Source organism: Eurosta solidaginis, chromosome 4 (assembly GCF_040869045.1).
Source record: "Eurosta solidaginis isolate ZX-2024a chromosome 4, ASM4086904v1, whole genome shotgun sequence".
NCBI lineage: Eukaryota > Metazoa > Arthropoda > Insecta > Diptera > Tephritidae > Eurosta > Eurosta solidaginis.
This window is the reverse complement of record NC_090322.1, coordinates 51925593-51950344: the sequence shown is the minus strand read 5'-3', so window position 1 is coordinate 51950344 and position 24752 is coordinate 51925593. Positions and strand designations below refer to the sequence as shown.

The following is a 24752-nucleotide window of genomic DNA, read 5'->3' as shown; positions in this document are numbered from 1 at the left end:
AGCAGCTGTTTGAGTTGTTGGCGCCGTGGGGCGCGAGCAGCAGCGGGGCTGCTGGAAGGTAGTGTGGGGGGGGGGGGGGGGGCGCTTAGGCGTAGACTACGGGACGTCCTTGGGCGTGAACAGCAAGGAGCCACAAAAGATTTATAAAAGTTGCGTGGACGTCGGGTTTTGGGATCAAGCCCAGAACAACCTGTCCGATGCAACCATACCTTACACGAGACGCACTGAACAGAGTATGACCGTCCTAAAAAGATTCTTTTCCGGCAGATGCAGCAAAACCATTTCTCAGGACCGGGGTCAGGAGACGGACCCGGATTGGATTCGTTGCCTTCCCGGAGTAAGAGAATATGGAGCAGTCCTGCTGCAAAGAGCTGCTGGGAGGATGACAATTTGTGGGAGGGACGCAACAAATTAAATGGGGTCACACTGAGATGACAGTCCTTGGTCGGGAAAAATCCCGAGTCGCTCCGGTACATAGAACCGACTGCCTTGGGAAGCAGTGGGTTCTCATTCTTCTTCATCCCTTATTGCGAGTCCCAGAGGGTGGTATGCCTTTTGTTCCAGTCCCGTTCAAAGTGTCAGTTCCAGTCCCTCTCCGAGTCTCAGTCCCAGTCCTAGTCCTAATCCAGGTCCGAGTCCATCTCTGGTCTACCTCCCGGAAAAAAGGATCGTAAATACTAATATAGGCAAATTTATATACCAAATTTCAGGCAAATCGAATAGGACGTATGTAAATAGGTATGTGGGTCGATTTGTATAGACGAAAGTTAACCGATATCGCGCCATCCATTTTTCGATAGGATTTGGGCTGAGGAAAAAAAGTTCCACTACGCATACCCAAAAATATAATTTTCGAGCCTGCTAAATTTCATTTTTTTACTTTTATTCGACTTTGATTTTTAAGGTTTTTTCATGACCTACTAAAAAAATTTTCATATGTATCGACGTTTTTAGCGGACGTTTTTGGGTCGGAAAGGGTATACATGTAAAGTATGATATTTTAATTAAACAAACGAATGATACAAAGATAATAAAAAGTAAAAGTATTAAAAACAATTAACAATTAAAAATGACTGCTGGTACTTTAGTGATTGCTTTCTAGTATTACGGCTGCTGTTGATGTCTGCTGTTCGGCTGTTAGTCGCAATCTGTCTCCACTTACTCTCTTTGTATGCCTTGATTGTAGTTAACAGATGCAGCGTAGATAATTGTGTAGGGATGCCACCATTTTACACTCGGCCAGTCTGATTATCATCTGACCCGGATGACCACCCGTCTTCTGCGGTCTCAACGAACCTCCATAGTTTAACATTGCCTGCACTTGTCGATGTACGATTGGGCCCCTGGACGTCAGCTGATTTTTCTACGTCGTAGCGGCCGTTACGTTTAACCTTCACGATTTTGTATGGCCCAATATATTTGTTTGCTAGCTTTTTACCAGCTCTGAACTGTGTGTACTTAATTGCGAGAAGATCTCCGACTCGATACGTATAGCTTGCTTTGCGTTTGTTATCGTAATGTGCTTTGTATATTTCTTGTGCTTTCGATATCTGGGATCTAGCTTCTTTCCTTATGGTGCTACGTTCGTCGTTTAAAGATTGAATACTTTCTTCTCCCAACATCTTGATCAACTCCGCATTCAGCTCGTGTCTCACTTTTATGCCGAACAAAACCTCAAATGGTGTGTGTTTAGTTGAATCGTGGACATGCGCGTTGATCGCTTTTTGCACCTGGCCTGTGTGCTTAAACCACTTTTCGGGCTCCGCGGCTGACAACTTTGATAGTATTGATAATATTACCCCGTTTACGCGTTCTATCTGGCCGTTGCCTCTTGCTACACCAGTCGTAACTTCAATATGGTTAATATTGTTGTGTGTACAGAAGTCCTTAAACATGTTGGACGTGAACGCAGATCCCTTGTCGCTTACCAGTATTTCTGGACTTCCAAAGATATTTATCCAAGTCTGCATGTGTTTTACAACTTCTTTTGCATCAGTCGACTTTGTAGTAAACAACCAAACAAATGGTCCACATGAATAGTGTTTAGCGGCACTTGCCCCTTGTCTATGCAATGAAGGAAATCTTCTTGTTTACCTAATTTTCTATTATGCGTTATACACTGTATGCAATTAGCTATGTGCTGCCTAACTTTACTCTCTAAATGAGGGATAAAATACTCTTGCTCGATGGCATCCATCGTGGCGTGGCATGCACGTGGCCAAAGTTGTGTGCACTTGCCGCTGTTTGTAGAGTAGCGAGCCTATCATCTTGTAGTCGCCAAAACGACGTTGTTTTAGCACCTCTTGAACTGCCTGTATATGTTCATCGCTCTGCTGCGCGTTGTGTATTCACGCCTGCAACTCGGATGTGATGACCATAATAGGAAAACGGCTTAACAAATCCACATGTTTCACCCGACTTCCAGGTCTATGCTCGACGGTGAAAGAAAAGTCTTGCATGTACATTATCCACTGCGCTACCTCCCTGGGCAAGTCTTTCTTTTGCGTAGTCTGCTTAAATGCTGCACAATCTGTCAAGAGTGTAAAGGTGTTTCCAACTAAATACTGCCGGAACTTCTTAATAACTAGGTATGCTGCTTTTACTTCGAGTATGTAGCTGTGCAGTTTGTCTTCGGTTAAAGAGGATTTATTACTCCAATAAAACGTCGGATGCCATTCTCCTTCGAACTTTTGTAAGAGCGTTCCACCAAACCCGTGTTTAGAAGCGTCTACGTGCAGCTGTGTTTCAGCGTTTTGATTGTAAATTTTTAAAACTGGTTCTTACGTCAAAATTGTTTTCAGCTCTGCGGTTGCTAGCATTTCCGCTTCACCAATTTTGAACTTAGATTCCTTTTTCAACAGATTTGTAAGGGGTCTGGCATTGATGGCGTAATTCTTCACGAATTTGCGAAATTAGCTGGTCAGTCCCAGGAAGGTCTGCACACTCCTGACGTCTGGTGGTATTGGAAAATTTTTCACAGCCTTTATTTTCGCTTCGCCTGGCCCAACCTTTCCGTTCTGTACTATGTAGCCAAGAAATTCGATTTTTTCTCTGAAAAATTTACATTTCTACCATTTAATTTCCAACACGAAACATTGCGCCCTGTCTAACACCTTCTGCAAATTCTGATGACAATTCTCATTTGACTGACCGAAGACAATGATATCGTCGACGTAAAGCTTCATGATACCGTCGTTGACTAATTGCCTGAATATAGCGAGTTACAGAAACCGAAAGGAGCTCTGTTAAATTCATATAACCCCTCTCTTGTAATGAATGCCGTATATTTTTTGCTGCCTTCATCACCCGTTTTTAAGGTTCATCACGGTGAACACTTTTGAGTTTTGCATCCTCTCTAACACTTCATCAATTAGCGGAACGGGGTATCGGTCTTTCAAAACGCAGGCATTCAATACGCGATAGTCAATGCATACTCTATACGATCCATCTTTCTTTTTGGTAAGTACAACTCTGCTTGCTACATCTGAGCTCGACTCACTGACTATACCCTGTTCAACCCACTCTTTAACCTGCTTTTGTATTACCGCATGTTCAACTGATGCCAATCGTGTCGGACTTTGCCTAAAGCTAAGATCTTTGCACGGTAAAATCTTTAATTGTATCGGACACTCCTGCTGAGCACTTGCTGGGTTATAATTACTAATCATCGTTTGATAGCTGCCTTGTACTGTGCTGGCACATCAATTTCATCGCTTATACTGCTTATGTTATAAACATTCAAACCTACTTTATCGACATCTGCTTCGCAACTCAAAAATTGATAGCCATTCGCATTCAACACAACCGTGAAATTTTCAATAAAATCATAACCCATTATCACACCATAATTGATTTTGCTGTCAGGAACGATTAAAAATTTGTGCTCGTGGTGTAATCCATCTATCTCCACTCTCGCTATAAATGTCCCGAAAACTGAGGTGGGAATGTTTCCCAAACCATACAAAATAACACTGCTTTTTTGCACAGCTAAATAAGCAAACATTGTTTTATAAACATTTTCTTGAATAAGTGTCTCATCCGCGCCTGTGTCAACAAGACAGCTAAGCTTTTTGTCGTTTATTTTGATTACCTTTGCACGTTTCTTTTTGTCGATTAGTTTTTCCTCGTTCTTTTTCGTTCCTTGGTTACAATTTTTCGCCATATGACCGCTGCCGTTGCACTTAAAACATTTCGTCTCTGCCTTGCAATCTGCTCTTTTAAGACTCGATGATCCACAGTACCTATGTATCCAGTATCTTATGTACCTTTTGCATGGTTTCGCCGTGTTGTTTGCCAATCGCCAATTCCATCAAGTCGTGTTTGTCGCGTAGTTCTTTAAATGTTCTTACTGCGTATAGTTGCATTGCTAACTCTGCTCTCAACGCCAAACCATCTACAATATAACGAATGGTCGATTGCTCGTCTACCACAGCGAACTTTCGCATTTGCAAAATGTACTCGTGAAAACTCTCACTATCGCGTTTTTTCTGCTACTTAGTATTCTGTGCACCTCTGCGCTATTAAGCTTTTTATCAAATTCTTCGATTAGAGCTTTTTGCAAGCTTTCGTAATTCGAAACAGATACTGATTCCAAAAACAATTTCGCTGTTCCAGTCAACCATAGTACAGGTTTACAAGTATGATATGTATGAGAAGGAAGCAATTCTTTCCTTTTCTAACACATTGCAGTTTGACATTCGGTCAGTGTCAAACTATTGTGGAACTCAGTGGAACCTCCGTGGAACATGCGTTTGACACTGAACGAAGTGTCAAAATTACCGGGGTTGCTGTCGTTGGAAGCGACGCAGGGAAACAAAAAAAGGACCGGAATATCAGATATGGGTTGCTGTGATGGTAAATTTTTTGAACGAATTTAGTATGAAAATGTAGTGCACCTATATGGGTCCTACAGAAAATTATACAAAAGTCTTGAATTTGGATATCTGAGGACGCGTAGTTATTCCAGTATTAAGAATACAACACGGGTGCTAAGTTTTTCTACCCGTTCAAAAGTTCTCCGCGAAAAACAGTTTGAAACCGAGGTTGACTGCAATAACCCGTGGAAAGAGAAATGAAAAGACGCGTTTTGTCCTGTTATCAATAGTCCAAAGGCGACAAAGTATTCGAATTATTGGAAGCGAGGCAAAACCCGTTTATTAATACCTCCCCCGACGGTTTTGGTCGTGTTTTAGCAAGCGTCCCCGGCAATAAAGTATCACAATTTGTTAATTAAAATTGTCCAAAACATATGGATTTTAAAGAGAGATGTAATTAAGTGCTCGTTTGAACGTAAATAAGTATATTTCTTTGTAATTTTACGATAAAAATTTTAGGCAGTTGTCGTTAGCAGCCACTACACTTTTCTTGGACCATAGAAGTACAACAGTCCCAAATAGCATCTACAAAAAAAACGAACAAGAACAAGCATTTTATCATGTGAGCGTGGCTGTGTATGTGCGTGCTGCCAAAGAGGATAAATACAATAAGAGGCGTCACTCGTTATTTTTTTGGCATTTACTCGATGTATACTGAGAGGTAGTCGCTACTTTTTTTTTGGGCGAGATGTTTATAAATGTCTTCTATACATTTTCGTGGGGTATTTGTGTTTATTTTTCGACTGTATTTAATTAATTTATTTAATTCTCTTTCCAAAAATCACAGTTGCACAAGGGGCCTACACGGCATGGATAAATGCGAGACAATTAAAAATGTCCCTCTCAGAAAACATTCGGCATCAATTTTTTCAATTTTCAGCGAGATACTCGCCATAAAATAACGAGTGACAGCTCTTATTATATTTATCCTCTTTGGTGCTGATACATATCCTACTTGTAGACCTGTACTATGCAGTCAACTTGCTTCTTGCATTGACATATTTCTGTTTATCGCTTAGCTCATATGCTTCGGCATTTTGATTGAAGTTTTCCAGCCATTGTCGTATTGGAATTGAAGCGCCGTTGTATTCCGGAATAACTTTACCGAAATTTTCCACTGATATGTTGTTCTTGGTTTCGTTTTCTTTCTCTAATTTTGCGGAAAAGAGCCGTATTAAGTCGCTTAAGTTCTCCATCGTCGTTTCGTTACCTGGAGATGATTCCTGCTGCACTTCTAACGGATATTCCTCTTACATCCGGTAGTGTCGTTTTCTTGTTGCCCCTTTGTTTTACTTCTCGTTTGTATGCTCATTTACATTAATGTTCGGTTCTATAGCTTACCGCATGTGAATTTTCATGGGTCACCTTCGGTTGAGCCCCCAAATGTAAAGTATGATATTTTAATTAAACAAACGAATGATACAAAGTTAATAAAAAGTAAAAGTATTAAAAACAATTAACAATTAAAAATGACTGCTGGTACTTTAGTGATTGCTTTCTAGTATTACGGCTGCTATTCGGCTGTTAGTCGCAATCTGTCCCCACTTACTCTCTTTATATGCCTTGATACATGAACATTTTTTTAGTAGGTCATGAAAAAAACCTTAAAAATTAAAGTTGAAATAAGTAAAAAAAATTAGATTTCGCAGGCTCGAAAATTATTTTTTTGGGTATGCGTAGTGGAACTTTTTTCCTGAGTCCAAATCCTATCGAAAAATCGATGGCGTGATATCGGTTAATAAATCGACCCAGTCTAATGTGGGTATTATTAATTCATGTCTTTATTTCGGCTTCGCAGGCATATTTATCAGTTTTGCCAGGTTGATGCGACTAAACCAAATATCACAATGAAAATTACTTTAAAGCTCTCAGCAACAGCTTTCATTTGATATCCATAATACGCACACATTCTAGGGGTATCCGAGTCCACGTTTTGGCCTATATCGCGAGACCCTAGTCACCCAGCGTATAAAACTTACTCTGTACTAAAGCACATATCGACAGCTTCAATTTTATACCCATAATGTAAAAACACATCCTAATCTTACCCTGATCCACGTTTTGGCCTATATCTCGAGACCCTGCGTATCGATCGCAACCAAACCTATGTAATACCCACCGCGTGAAGTATACACAACTTATGTAAAAGTTTGAAGGAAATCGACTGACGCATCTCTTCAAGCACCGGCGATCAACTAACACACATTTTAGCCTTTCTTTTTATATATATATAGATGAAGCTGTCTCCGGGACATTTTAGAAATTATTTGCAGACCTTTTCTATGATATTTTCCGGCTTATTTGATAGCCGAAAAGATTCAATGTGGTCATATCAAATCGTTCCCGAGATGGACGGGTTGTACATTAATGGTGCTTTTTACCGGAATGTAGCGGATCTATATCCTATCAGAGTAACGACTGCCCCCGTTTCAGTTCAGAATTCTGCAACTAAATTGTAACGGGTTAACCGGAAAGATCGCGGAAATGGTTAACTACATGTATAAAAATATTATTCGTATAGCCGTAATTCAAGAAACAAAGCTAACTGCCTAATCGGACCTCCGAACTTGCGATGGCTACAATATCCATAGGAAAGATCGCACAAGGCGCAAGGCCTTGCCCTTATCAGTCATCACACCTTGCAATAAAGTATATTTGAATCCAATATCAGCCACAGGGACAAAACCCTGGGAAGTCATGCGGGCAGGTGATCTTGAGCTTGAAATAATTAACATCTATATCTGCCACCCGCTTTCCAAGTGGCTATCACTCTGATATTAGCACGCTACTCTGTGGCGAAAACCGCCTTATTCTTGGCGATTTCAACAACCAATACCGGCAAGATATTATCGTCGAATTATTATCATTGAGTTTCCGATGTGTTATTAGCTTTTCATCGTCTTCATATTGGTTTTTTATCGCCTTGTTATCGAAGGGTTACAAATGTGTCATCGATTTTATACTGAAATCCGTCGTTAACAAATCGATAGCAAACCGACAAAAAAAAATTGGTAATACTCCGATAGAATAATCGATAACTAACAAAGACTACGCTTACACCTTCAGTTTACATTCACGAAGTTTACGCATAAAAAAACACACACAATATAGCTACATAAAAGCAACCCATTTAAAAATACTAACTAGGGACACCATTCGATATCGTATCCATACGGTACTTATAACAAGTACCGCTCTACTAGTTTCAGGTACCTAATAGTATCGAATCAGCAAGAATATTGCCACCTTGAATACATATCTGAATGTGCAAAATAAATGTTGCAATTAAGGCAACTTCTGGCTTCCTCATAAGATTCCGCAAACTGTGTAGCAAGCCGCACCTGAACCATACTTTTAACTCAACTGTCTAAGTAAATCCGGCAAAGGAATGCTTGTACAGTTGTTAGCCAGACTGAATTAAATTCGCATGCTTCAGCGCAAAATTTCTTTCGATTTGCGAAAAAAATTAGAGAGGGATAAACATACAGAGCAACATATTTGTTCGATTAGTTCATTCCTTACAAGCAAACCGTGATGTTTTACCGAACATTCGATACGATACTGCGGTCAAAATTCTCAATGCCAAAACGTTATCTCCATTAAAGTGTCGAGTATAAAGTATCGGTTCGAATCTCAAAGTATCGATATGGTAAGTTATCATATCGAAAGTCGTGTCCCTAAGACTAAAATATATAGGTACATAAATTACATTAAGGCCCGGCTTTTCAGTAGTGGGTTAAGTTAAGCTTAAACTCTAGTCAAATTTAAACTCCAGTGAAACTACTGACCAGTTTTTCAGTCACAGTTTATGGCCGCCTTTGCGGTAGGCTTTTTTGTACGGCAACGTTGGTTTTTTATTATCTACATAATACGACAACAGCTGGATTTTGTTTACCCAACAAATATTTAAGAGATATTTCTCCAGCGAAATGTATATCTAATTCCGGAGGTGATATCCAACATCATATTATTAAACCAGGTAGTTCTCAAGTTGATATCCAACATCATTCTCCAATCACTATCGAACCCTTGAGAAGTAAAATTTATAGTTCTCGAGTTGGCCTCCAACGTCATTAGCATTTGCAAACTATAATCCAACCTATGAGAGATTTTGAGAAATGTACAGTTCTCAAATGAATATTCAACACGTTTCTCCAGTCCTACATTGGATAATGAGATGTGGTCAAGTTGAAAAAAAATCTCCAAAGCCAACAGCTGTTTATTGTGAGAAATAAGCACCTGATTGATAGCAGTAATGAAGAGGAATTAATCAAAAATTAATTACAGTCGAACTTCCATAACTCGAATCCCTATAAACCCAAAAAGACTTCGAGTTATAGAACCATTTTTTTTTTTTTGATAAAAGCAAACCTGTTATGAAGCATGCTTTTATTAAATGATGAAAACGTACATATTTTTTATTTAAAAAAGTATTTTACAGAAAGATATAAAACACCAGTTAAAATGCTGTAAAAGATTCTGAAATTAGTGACTGAAATTTTACTTTTTTTTTTGTTATTTTCAGTGAAAAAGGACTCTAATATGTTCAAAGCTTTATAATGCTCATTGGTTGTAGTCATTTGTTTGCAAATATAAACTCAATGTTCGGAAAGAATTGTCCACAGCAATTCTGGAAGGGTGGTGAATAGTGTCTTCCTCCGAAGCGTCGTCCTCACTCTCCATCTCGCTTAAGATTGGATCGTCTGATTCAGGAAAGTAACGTTCCGCAATATCATCCTCTGTAGGAAACCCAGTGTGGAAAGCTCGTCATCTACTTCCATATAATCTTGAACAGTAGCAGTGCATGTTAATTGGTTTGCTGTAAGCCAAGCTTCGAAATAAGCTTCAATAAGATTCTGATTATCATCAATATGGTTTAAAAAAATTAGTGGAATCTCATCTTCCTCTTCCCATTCAGAATATTGACCAAATCCAGCTTTTTTGAAGCAATTCGCTATTGTTTGACTACTGACGTCAATATTCCAAGCTTTACTTACATAATTGACGCAATCCAGGAGTGTAATATCTTGCTTTTTGTTTATGCGCTTAAGAGCTTCTTTCACCAGTCTATTACGATAAAAAGTTTTAAAATTTTGAATTATTCCCTGATCAAGGGGTTGCAATTCAGCGGTCATGTTCGGTGGAAAAAATGCCAATTCAAAAGCTTTTAGTTTCTTTTGTACTTCTTTCGGATGTGCTGGACAGTTATCAATAAATAATAAAATTTTTCGGCCGCAACTTTGAAAATTCTTTTCCAATTTTAGAATCCAATCTTCAAAAAATTGACCTGTAATCCAAGCCTCGGTGTTTGCTTTGTAATCTACGGCAAGTGACTTTACAGAACGAAAGCACCGAGGTCTTGCACTTTTTCCAATCAATAGAACTTTAAGTTTGTCAGAACCATCCATATTAGCAGCCGTAACCCGTTGCTTGCTATTTTTGCCTCGGTGGCATTGCTGGTTTTTGAAAGTTAATGTTTTATCAGGCAAGCATTTGAAAAACAATCATGTTTCATCAGCATTAAATACGTCCCGTTCATAGTTCTTTTGGAATAATTAGGTAAAACGTCCTTTTTCCATTTTTCACAGTCTAATTCACTCACAGAATTTGCTTCACCATACGCTTTTTTATAACCTACACCATGTCTAAAATGAAGTTCACAAATTACGTGTTTTATTATTTGTTTCATCAATTAAACGTTTTGTTCAATACCCTTTCTTCCATTTATCAAGCCAACCTGTGCTTGCCATAAAATGATAATCGCCAAAACGCTTAGCAAATTCTCTTGCCTTTTCCTTTAATATTGATCCAGATATAGGCATGTTTGAATCTCAAGCTGCTGTGAACCAATCGAGGATTGCTTTGTCGACATTCTCAAATATTGTAGTTTTAATCCTTTTAGTACTCGTACATAGAGGAGTTCCACATTCAACTGACATGATAATGGATTTCCTATTTTTTAAAACCGTGGAGACCGTACTGGCCGGAATACCATATTTTGCAGCAGCTTAATTTTTCTTTAACCCATTTTCCACTTCATTGATCAGTTTATATTTTTCGTTAATCGACAAAGATTTTAAAACACGTTTGGTTGCCTTTATCATAAACAAAAGGATTTACATAATTTACACTTGACTGTTTACTTTATTAGTATGACTACGATTTATGACTAACCTATGCAAACAAAAACAAGCATTTAATGTACAAATAGGGGACTCCCCGAAACAAAATTAAATTCAAAACAATATGCTCTTTTGTTTGTACATTAACAGCTTCAAAAAAATATAAAGAGAAAAAGAGAAACAACATAACTTCGAGTTAGAGAATTACTTTGTATTGATGCTCGTTAGAGTTATAGAGAACTTCGAGTTGTGGAAGTTCGATTTACGGAAGAAGAATTGTATGTAATTTACTCTCATAGTGCTATTGCCACCCGATTTCGTTCGAGTTATAGAAAATTCGAGTTATAGAAGTTCGAGTTACGGAAGTTCGACTGTATATACATTTAATTTTATTTTCGTGAAAATACTGTAGTATTGAAATCTTACATTTGAGCCCACTTAGAAAACCACACGTTTTTTTTTTTTTGCTAAATTCTCTTTTGCTGAGTACGCTATGGTTCTCAAGTTGAGCCACTGTTTCGAAACAACTCTTAAGATTTTGGAAGTATGCCTAGTTATCAACATGAGCACTAATGGTACTGAAGCCCAAATGCTTATTGGGTATATTCGACGCCACTTAGAACGAACGTAAATAACTGATAGGTTAACTAGAGTTTAACCGTGCCAGATCGGCCCTTTAGGCTCAGCTTAAACTTCAGTTAAAGAAGACTAACAACTGCAGAATAAGTTTAAGCGTAGTTTAACTGACAACCTGATTTGGACTTGTACTGAAAAACTGGGCCTAAACAAATTACATTCAGAATTACGTACATTCACAGTTTAATTGATGGTATTCTAGATTAGCACTCACTCTCTTAACACATTTTTCATTGATGAATAGCAAATTTCGAAAATTGTCACAAAATGAGTAATGCAAAATTATGTGACATTAAAACGAACAAATAGTTTTTGTTTTGATGAATTTTGCTAAAGCAGTAAAAGTATTTATGCAATCAAACCACTTACGAATGACCGTGCAGAAATATCAAAAATAGTAATTTATCAAAAACCAAATTTAAGTATTATAAGTGTGGATTAAAAATCGCAAAAATCAGAGTAAATTCAGTTGAAATTTTGGTGGTAAACGCAATTGAAATAAAATGCGATCGATGAGCTGAACGTCTCAAGAGAAAATTAGTGCAGTTTTCTTTTGTCATGTTTGGCTCAAGGGACAAATTTGTGCAATTAAAAAAGAATTTATGTAAAAGGAGTACGAATACATACCATCAGTGGGCATAAAATCTTCATAGATGAATGAGCCTGTTTTGCGTACTCGTGATTCTGGTGAATAAACACTGCTGCGACTGCCAATCTGTAATGCAGATAAATAAAAATTAGATTTTTTGTAAAAAGAAGATCTTGTCATCAAGTCATACTCACCTTTCTAAATAAACGCTGACTGCCACCACCGGCCGATGTTGGATAGTAAATATATATATTATGATCCTCAGCCGAAACCGGTTTTTCCACAAATGGTTTATTAAACGTAATGCCATTCACTTCCACGTGATCCTCAGATTCGACCAGTTCATGCTCTGTTTGAAAAAAGGGAAAACTAAATCAGTCTAATAATAAATATAAAAAGGATTAGCACTTAGGCGAAAATAGAGATATGTAGATATGTAAATGCGTCCCAAGGCAGTCGGTTCTATGTCCCTGAACGACTCAAGATTTTTTCGACCAAGAACTGTTATTTCAATTTTATTTGTTGCGTCCCTCTCACAAATCGTCATCCACCAAGCAAATCCTTGCAGCGGGACTGCCGCATACTCTCTTGCTCTGGAAAGGTGTTAAACCTAAGACCAGCCCGGAGAACCGGTTTTGCCACCTGTGTCGGAAAGGAATCTTTTGCAATCGTGCATCGTGCAAATTATGGTTGCATCGAGCGGCGTGTTCTGGGCTAGAATCAAGCATTCGTCGACCCTGTCATTTCTTTAAAACTTTTGTGGCACCTTGCTGTTCCTGCCCCGTAGTCTAAGTCTTAGCGCCTTAGCGCCTTAGCTTAACGTTTAGGGTATTTGTCTTTGAGAACGAGGCTCACGGGAATAAATCGATTGTGTCGCACTTGCTATCTGAATTCAGTGAAGTGCGTATTATTGTTAGTAGCCCTTGTACAAAGAGAAAGAGAGAGGAAAGAAAATAATTGTGTCTGATGGTAATGGCGTGCTCAGTGCAGTCAATACTCCTTATTCTGCAGCTGAGACAGCTTCTGTTCCAACAACAAATATGCCATACGCCTTCGTTGCCGCTTTGTCAACTAGTGTAGTTACTACTACTTCCTCTGCTTATACCTCTTCTTCTGCTTCTGCTGGTAAAAAAAAAATGCTGCCGTCCCCTCATGTTGCTGCTCCCGCTACTGGTACTCCGACTGCGGCGCCAGTGTACCATCTGCAGCTGCTAATAACCAAAGTGATTGGAACAGTGTGCGTAAAAAAAGGAGGTCTAATAAAAGCAAAAATAAGTCTTCTGGTTCTAGTACAGCAAAATCTATCCAAAGCTATTTAAATTCAAATCTGTTGCAAAACTCAGGTAACAATGCTGATTCCAGTGCAAATGTCAACGCTAGCCCACCAAAAAATGTAAACGCTCGGAAATTAACTAAACCCCTAGTTATTGGGTCGAGCTCCAGTAATGAGTTACGCGCTGTTGTCAGAAGAAAATGGCTCCATATATCTCCCTTTTCGACTTCAGCAACAGCTGACCAGGTAAAAAATATATATTGCTAAAAATACTGGTGTGGAAGAAAACTCCATTATTTGCATTAGTCTTAGCAAGAAAGGTGTTGATCTGAGTTCTTTGAGACACCTTAATTTCAAGCTAGGCGTTAATGCCAACTCATATTCGATGCTGTTGCGGCCTGAACTATGTCCTGCAAATATCGTTGTGCGCCTGTTTAAATTCAAGTCAAAAAACCACGAAATCCAACCGATGTCCGACGGCAATCAGTTGGGTTAGATGGAGGAACTAATCACCTAAGATTATATATGTAGAATATGGCTGGTGTTTGAACAAAACCCAGCTGGTGCGGCTATTTAGCTCCCACGAGGAATATGATGTTTTCGTTTTCATTGCGACGTGGCTAAATGAAAACTTTTTCAGCGAGGAATATTTTGATCCTATTTTATACAATGTGTTTCGCAAAGATAGAAATTCAAACCTTACTGGTTGTGCACGAGGTGGTGGAGTCCTCATTGCGGTACATTCCAAACATCATGCTTCTGAAATCATACTGGATAATAATAGTGCGCTACTTGACCAGCTATGTGTATGCATTCGAGGCTCATCAGACCCTGTTTTTGTTTGCGCTTCATATATACCACCCAATAGTAGCCACGACTTATACACTGCACATGTCGATAACATTACGTCACTGGCATTGAACAAAGTGGGTTGCTGTTGTTGTTGTTGTAGCGATATGGTTGCTCCCCGAAGGCTTTGGGGAGTGTTATCGATGTGATGGTCCTTTGCCGGATACAGATCCGGTACGCTCCGGTACCACAGCACCATTAAGGTGCTGGCCCGACCATCTCGGGAACGATTTATATGGCCACATTAAACCTTCAGGTCATCCCCTCCCTCCCCAACCCTAAGTTCCATAAGGAGCTTAGGGTCGCCAGAGCCTCGTCTGTTAGTGAAACAGGATTCGCCGCGGATAGGTGAGGTTGACAATTGGGTTTGGAGAAGCTATATATTGCGCTGGCAACCTGCAGGGTTGCGCTACACAGCCACTTGAATGTGGTATTTTAGTCGCCTCTTACGACAGGCATACCTACCGCAGGTATATTCTGACCCCCTAACCCAGATATCGGCGTTTCATACATCTTAAGATGGTGAGCAACTCGCACAGATAGCCTGCGCTCTTTGTTTAGTGAATGGTTCAGTCTGCAATGAGCAATTGGCGTGTCAATATCGAGTGTTGGTATCGCTAGTTGCGCAGCGAAAAATATATGCACGTATTTACGTAAATACATTTTATTAATATGAATTAATTTAACTAATTTAATATGAAAAAATGCAACAGGATCTAATAGAGAAACTGTAAATTTTATTTGAAAATGATACTAAAAATTCTCGAAATTTGGCGACTTTTCATCAAAATTCTTAATTTTTTAGTGTATATATAGTTTTGTTGCCCATTTATTTCTAGAACAATCAGGTGTCAGTCTTAAATTCGTTAATATTAATAGTAATAGTAAAAAATGTATGTATATATTAGGAAAATTATAGGGATCTATTTGTATATGCAAGTGGAATTTAAAGTAGTAAGTAAAAGATAATAAAAACATTTTAAGCACTACCTTTATAAAAATTGATCAAAAGGCAGGTCTTTATGAAATTCCTATCAAGCAGCATAAAATATTCGATTGCCGTTGTGCGCATCAATAATTTATTATTTATTGTATGCTTAGCCGGTGCAGTCTAACAAGCGAATGATCGGTGAATCAATTGGTTCGTGCGATCAAAGCGCTCTCACTAATACATCCACACAACATTTTTGCCGACACGTGCCCTAACCCGCTAACAAAGTTGGTGGTGACCATCTCTGCGTGCTGGGTGATTTTAATCTATTTAATGTTAAATGGTGGTTGGCGGCCACCGTGGTGTGATTGTAGCGTGCTCCGCCTACCACACCGTATGCCCTGGGTTCACACCCCGGGCAAAGCAACATCAAAATTTTAGAAATAAGGTTTTTCAATTAGAAGAAAATTTTTCTAAGCGGGGTCGCCCCTCGGCAGTGTTTGGCAAGCGCTCCGGGTGTATTTCTGCCATAAAAAGCTCTCAGTGAAAACTCATCTGCCTTGCAGATGCCGTTCGGAGTCGGCATAAAACATGTCCGGCCGATTTGTAGGGAAAATCAATAGGAGCACGACGCAAATTGGAAGAGAAGCTCGGCCTTAGATCTCTTCGGAGGTTATCGCGCCTTACATTTATTTTATTTTTTAATGTTAAATGGTCACAGATTCTATCAAACTCGGCTTTAATAGCATGTGAGGTCATTGGCTCCAGCGAAATATATTTAATAGATAGCTTTTTAAGTATTGATATTAAACATATTAATCGTTTTTCAAATATACTAGGCCGTACTTTGGATATGATATTTCTATCTAATAATCTAAATTTTTCACTTTTTGAATGTATTTCTCCTATTAAAGAATCCGATTTGCATCATGTTCCATTAGTTCTTGATCTGGAATTTTATAAATTTGCCGAAGCCAGTACTATCAGCTCTAATTTTTCTTTTAATTTTAAGAGATGCGATTTTTCGAATTTGAACAATCTTTTGCTGGAAATAAATTGGGATAATTTGTTTTACACTCTTGATACCACTAATATGTTTGAGATATTTAAGTCTACTGTTCCGCAAATTGTTTGGCTTCCAAAAAGAAATACAAGGTGTCCTGGCATAATAGAGCCTTGATGAAACTTCGGAATTTGAAAAATTAATTTTTCCGTAAATTTAAAAGAACTCAAATTCCAACTTTTTTCCACTTGTATAAGGAGTATGATAAGAAATTCGCGTGTCTGGATAAACTTTTACACAGAAATTATATTTTAAATTTTGAAGAAAAACTTAAATCGAATCCGAAATCATTTTGGAACTTTGTCAAATCGAAGAAATCAGTTTCGAATATTCCGTCCTCTCTTTTTCTTGCTGAAAAGGCTGTCGATACTCCGGAGGACGCTGCAAATCTTTTTGCTGAATACTTTATGAACAGTTTCACTTCTGATTCTGACAATCATGATAATATTACTTTTAATATTCAGGCTTCTATTGACTTCGGTAATATAGTACTAAGGAAGATGTTCTTAATGGGATTATTCGTCTTAAGACGTCGACGAGTACCGATGTCGATGGTTTGTCTGCAATTTTGTTTAAACTATGTGATTCCCTAGTGTATCCACTGTTCTTAATTTTTAATAATTCGTTATCTAGAGGTAATTTTATTGATGCGTAGAAACTAGCGTTCATTACACCTATTTGCAAGAGCGGCAATAAAAATGATATTACTAATTATAGGCCCATTTCAAAACTTTCCACCATGGCAAAGCTTTTTGAATGTATCAGCCAAGATAAATTACGTTTCTGTGTTAAGAATTTTGTGTGTCCAGAGCAGCATGGATTTTTTCCAGGACGCTCAACTGTGTCTAATTTGACTATTTTCTCTGATGACTGCCTCGCAGATTTTCAGGCAGGATATTAGGTTGACGCTGTGTATACTGACTTTTCCAAGGCATTCGATCGGGTCTCCCATTTTATTTTGATTAAAAAATTAGCCTGTTTGGGCTTTCACTCAGTATTTTTGAGTTGGATTGAATCCTACTTATTTAATCGTCGTTGCATGGTTGTAGTTGATAGTGTTAGGTCTCATCCATTCGTTGCTTGCTCCAGTGTTCCACAAGGTAGTATCCTGGGTCCACTGTTTTTTGTCTTGTTTATTAATGATATTTGTTCTTGCTTCTCTAAAGTAAGATTCTTGCTGTATGCATATGACCTTAAGATATACTTGCCTATTCATAGCCTTCATGATGCGGTATTGTTGCAAGAAGCTTTGGATAAACTAAGTAACTGGTGTAATAATAATCGGTTATCACTTAACCTAAAAAGTGCTTTCAAATAACTTTTTCGAAGCGTGTCAATACGATTAATACCGTGTATCAAATATCAAACTCGCCCTTGTTGCGGGTTAGTGAAATTAAGGACTTGGGAGTAATATTTGACTCGAAGTTTTCGTTTTCAAGTCATATTAATGTGTGCATTTCTAAGTCGTATGCCATGCTAGCTTTTGTTAGGCGCCATAGCTCGGATTTCAGTGACCCGTATACGCTAAAGCTTTTATGTTCCGCGTTTGTGCGATCCAAACTTGAGTACGCTTGTTTCATTTGGTCTCCGTATTACTCCTGCCATGTTTCAAGAATTGAACGAATCCAAAAAGTATTCGTACACTTCGCATTACGCAGTCTGTGCTTCTCGGATCCTATCCCGACTTATAAAGCTCGTTAAAAAAAAAAAAAAAATAAATGTAAGGCGCGATAACCTCCGAAGAGATCTAAGGCCGAGCTTCTCTTCCAATTTGCGTCGTTCTCCTTTTGATTTTCCCTACAAATTGGCCGGACGGGACCTACATGTTTTATGCCGACTCCGAACGGCATCTGCAAGGCAGATGAGTTTTCACTGAGAGCTTTTCATGGCAGAAATACACTCGGAGCGCTTGCCAAACGCTGCCGAGGGGCGACCCCGCTTAGAAAAATTGTCTTCTAATTGAAAAACCTTATTTCTAAAATTTTGATGTTGCTTTGCCCGGGGTGTGAACCCAGGGCATTGGGTGTGGTAGGCGGAGCACGCTACCATCACACCACGGTGGTCGCCAGCTCGTTGCTTATTGATTAACTTAAAATCATTGCAGGACAGGACAATTTTATCGCTGTCGTTCGTTTCCGATTTGTTACGTGGGGTTGTTGATTGCCCTGTGCTCCTTGAGAAGATTTTCATTAATACTCCGGCTAGAGCTCTTCGTGCTTCTGAGTTTTTTCATACTGGTGTTCTTAGGGCTCTTTATGCGCGGAATGCTCCAATTACTAGAGCCTTAATTGAGTTCAATAGAATTTATAAATTTTGTGAGATAGATTTTTCTTGTTCGAAAGATGGCTTTCTGAGTATTTTAAATACTTTTTATAAGTAAGGTAATTTATATTAATCATTGTTAACTACTTTACACTTTTATAATTAGCCTATAAGATTATTTTTTAATTGGCTTAAATAAATAAATAAATAAATTGTTGGCATAGAAATTTTACGACTTTTTGTGGGTGTCTCTGGGGGCCTTTTTGTGCTCCTATTCTGCGCACGGCTGACTTCTTGAGTGGGAAATTGCCTCATAGTGCTTACGGAGATGACTCCCTAAGTTCATCGGAGGTGTGGCCTTATCAATCAGATGTCTGTTGGGATGCCCCGGTGTTTTGGTATTCAGCAAAAACTGTTTGTTCAACCTTTCATTTCTCCCCTTTAGGGTGAGTATACTCGCATTTCTGCGTAGATGATGTTCTAGTGTCATTCGATACCGACACCATCAAAATTTAATTATAAATTCATATTAACCAAGGAACATGTTGAAGATAAATCTTGTTTGTTTATTCTAAACAAATCTTGTAAATTTGTTGGTTATGCACAATATTCTGTAAGATGTGGATTAATAAATAAATAAGAAGACAGGCTCTCAGTTTCCTCCCGAGATGGTCGGGCTAGTACCTTTAAGCTGTTTTGTTACCGGAACGTACCAGATCTGTATCCGGCAAAGGACCATCAACATCGATAACACTCCCCAAAGCCTTCGGGGAGTGTCTTTATCGTTAATACAACAACAACAACGTAGCAGAATCAGGGCTTTCCCTATGCGTTACACAGCCTACTTATGATTAAAAGAAATTGTTAGGTTGTGTCCAACAAATGTGATAACCATAATCCTGTACCAGTATCCCTCTTACGGAGTGTGAGAAGCTCTCGCGATCTCTTCTCATTCAATTCCGGCCATGTGAGTTTTGCCGTGTGGCATCTATCATGATGCTTCCACCTGGCTCCGACTTCCATCAGTAGAGCCTCCTTTAGCTTGAGCTTTCAGGTGGAGAGCGGCATGCCCAACCTCTTCCAGGATGGCGAAAGTGGAAGGAGGGTACTCTTTCTTGCAAGCTCATCATGATAGAAGCTTCGAGGCGAATTTCCCCTCGAGGATTGACGGCAGAGTCGATATAGTTTGTAAAGAGAAATCGCACTCTACACAGACGGTTTCAAAATGAATTGTGGTGCACTTTTCAACCTGTCTTACAAGCTCGGCTAATCACTTCCAAATGAATGTAGTTAGTATCAAGAGGACCTATGATTTCTGTGCTAGAAAACTCAATAATAGGGCGCTAGGTAATCGTATACTCGATGGAAAAATAGCAATTTTGTTCCAGAGTTCCCATTGTACATTCTATAAAGCCATCGGTGACTGCAAGTAAAATCGAATGCAGATAGTCTAGCGAATCTGCTAGTGAGCTCTATCATAATGTTTGAATATACGAGTATGCGGCTGTGGCTCACGATTAATGGATATCGTACTCGCTTATATTCGATAGACCGTTTATCTACAACTAATACATCCGAATACAGATTCAAGTTAAATTACGAATTTGTGTTGGGCCGCCAAGCTTTACGAATTAAAAATTTAACATTTGTGTTCGTTCTGTAATTATTTTCTTGTCTTACGTTTCGGATCGGGTGAGTCACGATCCAGCACAGCATAACGTGGTATTTCAATGCCCTCCTTTTGTAATATAGCATAGACACGACGACGATCTTGTATATCGTATTGCATGTGTAAATTGTTAAGCACGTAGGGTTTACGCAGTTGCGCATATTGTATTGCTTTTTCCAACGGGAAGCCTTTCGAATGAAAGGAAATTAAACAGTCACAAACTGGCCAATTCTCCACCGGTTCCTTAAAGAACGAAACAAACAAATAAGAAATATAAATGAAATTTATCGAAAATATGATAAGCACTAATACTATTTACTTTCAATATAACCTCTTCGGGGAATATCATCATTTTGATAAATTCGAATTCTTGCAACCGAGTTAAAATCTCCTTCATCGGCTTCGATTGTGTCTTTTTAGCCATGGCGCATATGCCCACTGCTACTTGCTTTCCTGGATTCGAACAGGTGCTACAGTCAGAATCCATGCCGTCATTGCTCTCACCGTCTCCCTGTAAATAAATATAAATCCATTTAATACGCAATTGTCAAAGAATATATTTTTTTTATTTCTTATGATTGCCAAATAATTACGTAAAATATTAATGTAAAATAATTACTTCTGAGTCTTGTTTAACCGCTACTTAATTTGAATCACAAGCATAGAGTTTTATATCGAGCCGAATTCAGTACAAGTTGGTGTTATCCCATCATCTTATTGCTTCTTCTGTACTCGCATAATTTCCAAAGCAACGCCTCGGTACAGCAAGATTTCAGTAAACCGAAATTTGGATTTGACATTCTGATGTACTGCGAATTGGGTTGAATTCGCTTTGCCATCAATGTGCAGAAGAATGTCAGGTCAAAAGAAAATTAGCATTGATTTCAATTAATTGAATTTTTTTTATTCCAAGGCGTTACTTGTAAGCTATCAAAACAAGCAATCAAGGGATGAGATAATTCAAAAGCGACATATTTATGTATATTGGAATGATTTTCTGTCATCCTTTGTCAAATTTGGTTCGGAGACAAACCGGTTTCAGCGTTGTGCCATCTTCAGTGTAATTTTTCTGATCTGGGATGGGATAACATAAGCTTGTACTGAATTTGCCTTTGTTTGATACATACCTGTTTTAAAGTGACATAATAAATTCCAAGGCGATTCTATACAATGTGATGGCAAAGCGAAATCAAACCGATTCGCCGTGCAGAAGAATGTTAAGTCAAAAGAAAATGTTTATTAATTACGATTAACTGGCATATTCTTGTACAAGGCGTTGTATGGAAAATAATCAAGAATAAGCAATCCGCTGTTGGGATAACAACACCTGGTACTGAATCCGCCTTGCGTAAAATGTTAACAATAATTGTGTCCGGACACGAACGATAAATGCGGCTTTATTCAAAGAAAATTTGTAAGCAATTAAGTCAAAGCTGTATATGTATGTGTGGCCACAACAAACGCATAACGCTTTTCAAACTCACGCCCAGTTTAAAAGTCAAAGCAAAAAGCGAGAATTGTATAAATAAAAAAGATGGAGATAAAGCTAAAGTTAAGGATAATTTTCCAAAGATATTATTATCATTATTGCTAGGCCATGATGAACTGTGACCTTTATTTAGATCTATTGTGTTTGGCCTTTCAGCATATTACTGTATGTGGAGACTTTTAATGAATTTAGGTCTCTCTTCAGGCTTCTTACTCCATATCACGAAGAGATAAAGAGTGAAGCTACCAAAATGGGAGAGTATATGCCTTGCCAGAGCGACGCATTCGCAGACCGGCATTTCATTCTGCAGCTCACAAAAGCGACATATTTATGTATCGGTTAGATTTAACTAATTTAGGTGATATCGTAGACTACAGTGTCCCGTATAGTACACTAGAGCTGCAAACGTATCGATATTCGGCTTACTCGATATTTTCGATATTTAAGAGGCAGGGTATCGATATATCGCGATATATATCGAATTTTTTTATAGTGAAAAGCGCTTACTCAATTTAAAAGTAATATCAGGTATATATCAGACATTTATGTAAATACAATATATACACGTATATATATATATGTAATATTGTCTTCATAACTTCGAAACGATCATAAAACACATTCTGCAAAGTTGTCCGCGATGGTAGCTTATACAGCGAAACGAGGGTATATATAAAGTTACAACACCCTTTGTCATCCACTAGGGGAAAAGGGCGAACGTATGCGGTGACTAAACCCTAGTAGGGTGCTGTCACGTGATGATGGATCTTCATATGTTTTTTTTTTCATATACAAATCAATCTTATTTGGCGAGCTATGTGAATCTAAATTTGCGGTTGTGTGCGATCGTTCTAGATGGTGAAACAAATTGGACGTATTACCACTAGTTTTATAACATTTTTTGTAATAGTGGCATATTGCAAAAGTATTACTGATTTTGTCAAAATGGATCCAAATGCTTAATTTGTACTTCGTAGCTTTTTGGCAACACAATATTCGTCTTCCAACTCAATGATGTCTTCTGTTGCGTGTATATCTACATATACGAATACATGTATATATGTGTATATAATATGAAAAAAATAACGTACCTTTCACACTGAACTTTTGTAAGAATTTTTCAATATTCAGAGCCCCAAACTTGTTAGGTATTCATACAAAATAAACACAAATTTGACATAATGTATGTAATTTTATTTATTCATGTTTTATTTGTCTTACCAAGGTTTTAGACGCTGGTAATTCTGCCGCTAGAAAAAGGAATAAGAAATGGGAATACAGTACTCGATATTTAGAAAAAAACATCGATAATCGCACCATGAACCTAGTACTCGATGTATCGATATTTATATCGATATTTTTGCAGCTCTATAGTACACAGTGAGATTAAGGAGTATGGCTGATACTCTCGTTGCTGAGAGTATAAAAAATTTAGCCTGCCTGTCGCATGAACACCTTTTGTTCCCAGTTATTTATGGTCTCTCTAGTGTTCCTCCATAGAATGCTGCTAAAGCGCCCTGGTTTACTAGGTAGCATGCCTCTTCATTACATTCATGTCCCTGATGCCCGGGAACCCATTCATTGAAAAGTTTGAGAATGATGTTTTGAAATATAACAGATCCATCATAGTTGGTGATTTTAACTTAAACCTACTAAAATCAAACATAGACATCATTAATTATGTGAATGTCGTATTTAGTAAAGGGTTTCTTTTCTTAAATAAGTTGAATCACGAGATGTATACTAGAAAAGGAAGTGGTTCAAAAACTATAATTGATCATACTCTAACAGATTTAGTAGAATGCACTTATACTTGATCGTTAGATGGCCAGTAGAATGCACTTATACTTGATCGTTAGATGGCATGTTTTATCTGATCATAGCCTTTTATCGCTAACTGTGAATAATTATATACAAAACTTTGAACCGGCAAAAATGAAATAAAAGCCTTTGATTACACCCTGTTTGAAATTAATAACCATTTAAATACCACTTTAAATCAGACAAACTTTTCAGACTTTCATAGGCAGCTATGTATAAGTATTGAAAATTGCACTAAATGTGTCAAAAAATCAAATAAAAGCATTAAAAAATCATGGATGAATAACGAAATTTTATCTTTAATCAAAGAGAGAAATAAATTTTACAAACTGAAGAAGAAGTATCAGAATAACTTGTATTTCGAAACTCAATTTAGAACTTTGAAAACTTTAACGCGCAATAACATAAACAGAGCAAGAAAAGAGTTTTATGGAAGCCAGATAGAACAAAATATCGAATCTAGTGCTAAAACATGGAGAGTTTTTAATCAGCTTATATATGGGCGAAAGAATGCATCGTCTCTGTAAATCTCTCAAATAGAATACAATGATAAAGTTTTAACAAAACATTTTGAAATGGCCGATACTTTTAATAATTATTTTATAAATATTACAAACACTCCCGAAAACTTTGAGTACTCCCCAGAGCCCGAAGCTGAAATACCTTATCCTTTTGATATGAGTCACTGCGATATTGAGGAAGTAAGCCGTGCAATTTGCAGCCTTAACCCCAGGTCGGCCAACGTGCCCGATGGAATTTCAACAAGATTTTTACAGAAATATAAAGACGTGTCCCTTGTCGAATTTTATAAATCAGTGCTTCGAGAGCGGTCAGTATCCAGATGAATTAAAAATCGGGTCTGTAGTTCCCATTCACAAATCTGGAAGCAAGAAGGTTTGCCTTTGACTCAGTTAGTACCTATATTATGATCCAAAAGCTTAAGGAGTTGGGAGTTAATGGCAGTGCTATTAACCTCTTCGAAAGCTTTTTAACTAATAGAAAACAATTTGTCCAAATCAAAGATACAAAAAGCTCAATTAAAAATGTTAAATCTGGCGTTCCACAATGATCGAAGTTAGCTTCCACATTATTTTTATTATATATAAACAATATATTTAAACTTGACTTGAATGGAATTCCGCAATTCTACGCCGATGATGGGACTTTTTTGTAT

General features: G+C 38.0%; 2 protein-coding genes across 27 annotated transcripts in view; one reads left to right on the top strand and one right to left on the bottom strand.

Moving 5' to 3' along the window:
• LOC137249748 (cilia- and flagella- associated protein 210) overlaps positions 1 to 24752 on the top strand; it is a 176833-nt gene that overhangs the window by 82389 nt on the left and 69692 nt on the right. The gene's annotated exons all lie outside the window — the stretch shown is intronic.
• The window catches only part of l(1)G0196 (inositol hexakisphosphate and diphosphoinositol-pentakisphosphate kinase), a 136500-nt gene that overhangs the window by 63839 nt on the left and 47909 nt on the right, over positions 1 to 24752 (bottom strand). For 23 of the 26 annotated variants that reach the window (XM_067781553.1, XM_067781548.1, XM_067781549.1 and 20 more), the window contains 4 exons: positions 20588 to 20779; positions 20280 to 20511; positions 12416 to 12570; positions 12260 to 12347 (listed from right to left, as the gene is read on the bottom strand). In XM_067781553.1, coding sequence (XP_067637654.1) covers positions 12260 to 12347; positions 12416 to 12570; positions 20280 to 20511; positions 20588 to 20779 — 667 coding nt within the window. Of the gene's footprint in view, positions 1 to 12259; positions 12348 to 12415; positions 12571 to 20279; positions 20512 to 20587; positions 20780 to 21395; positions 22879 to 22978; positions 23008 to 23074; positions 23410 to 24752 lie in introns of those variants that run through there. The other 3 variants (XM_067781565.1, XM_067781552.1, XM_067781564.1) reach the window with 3 other exon arrangements.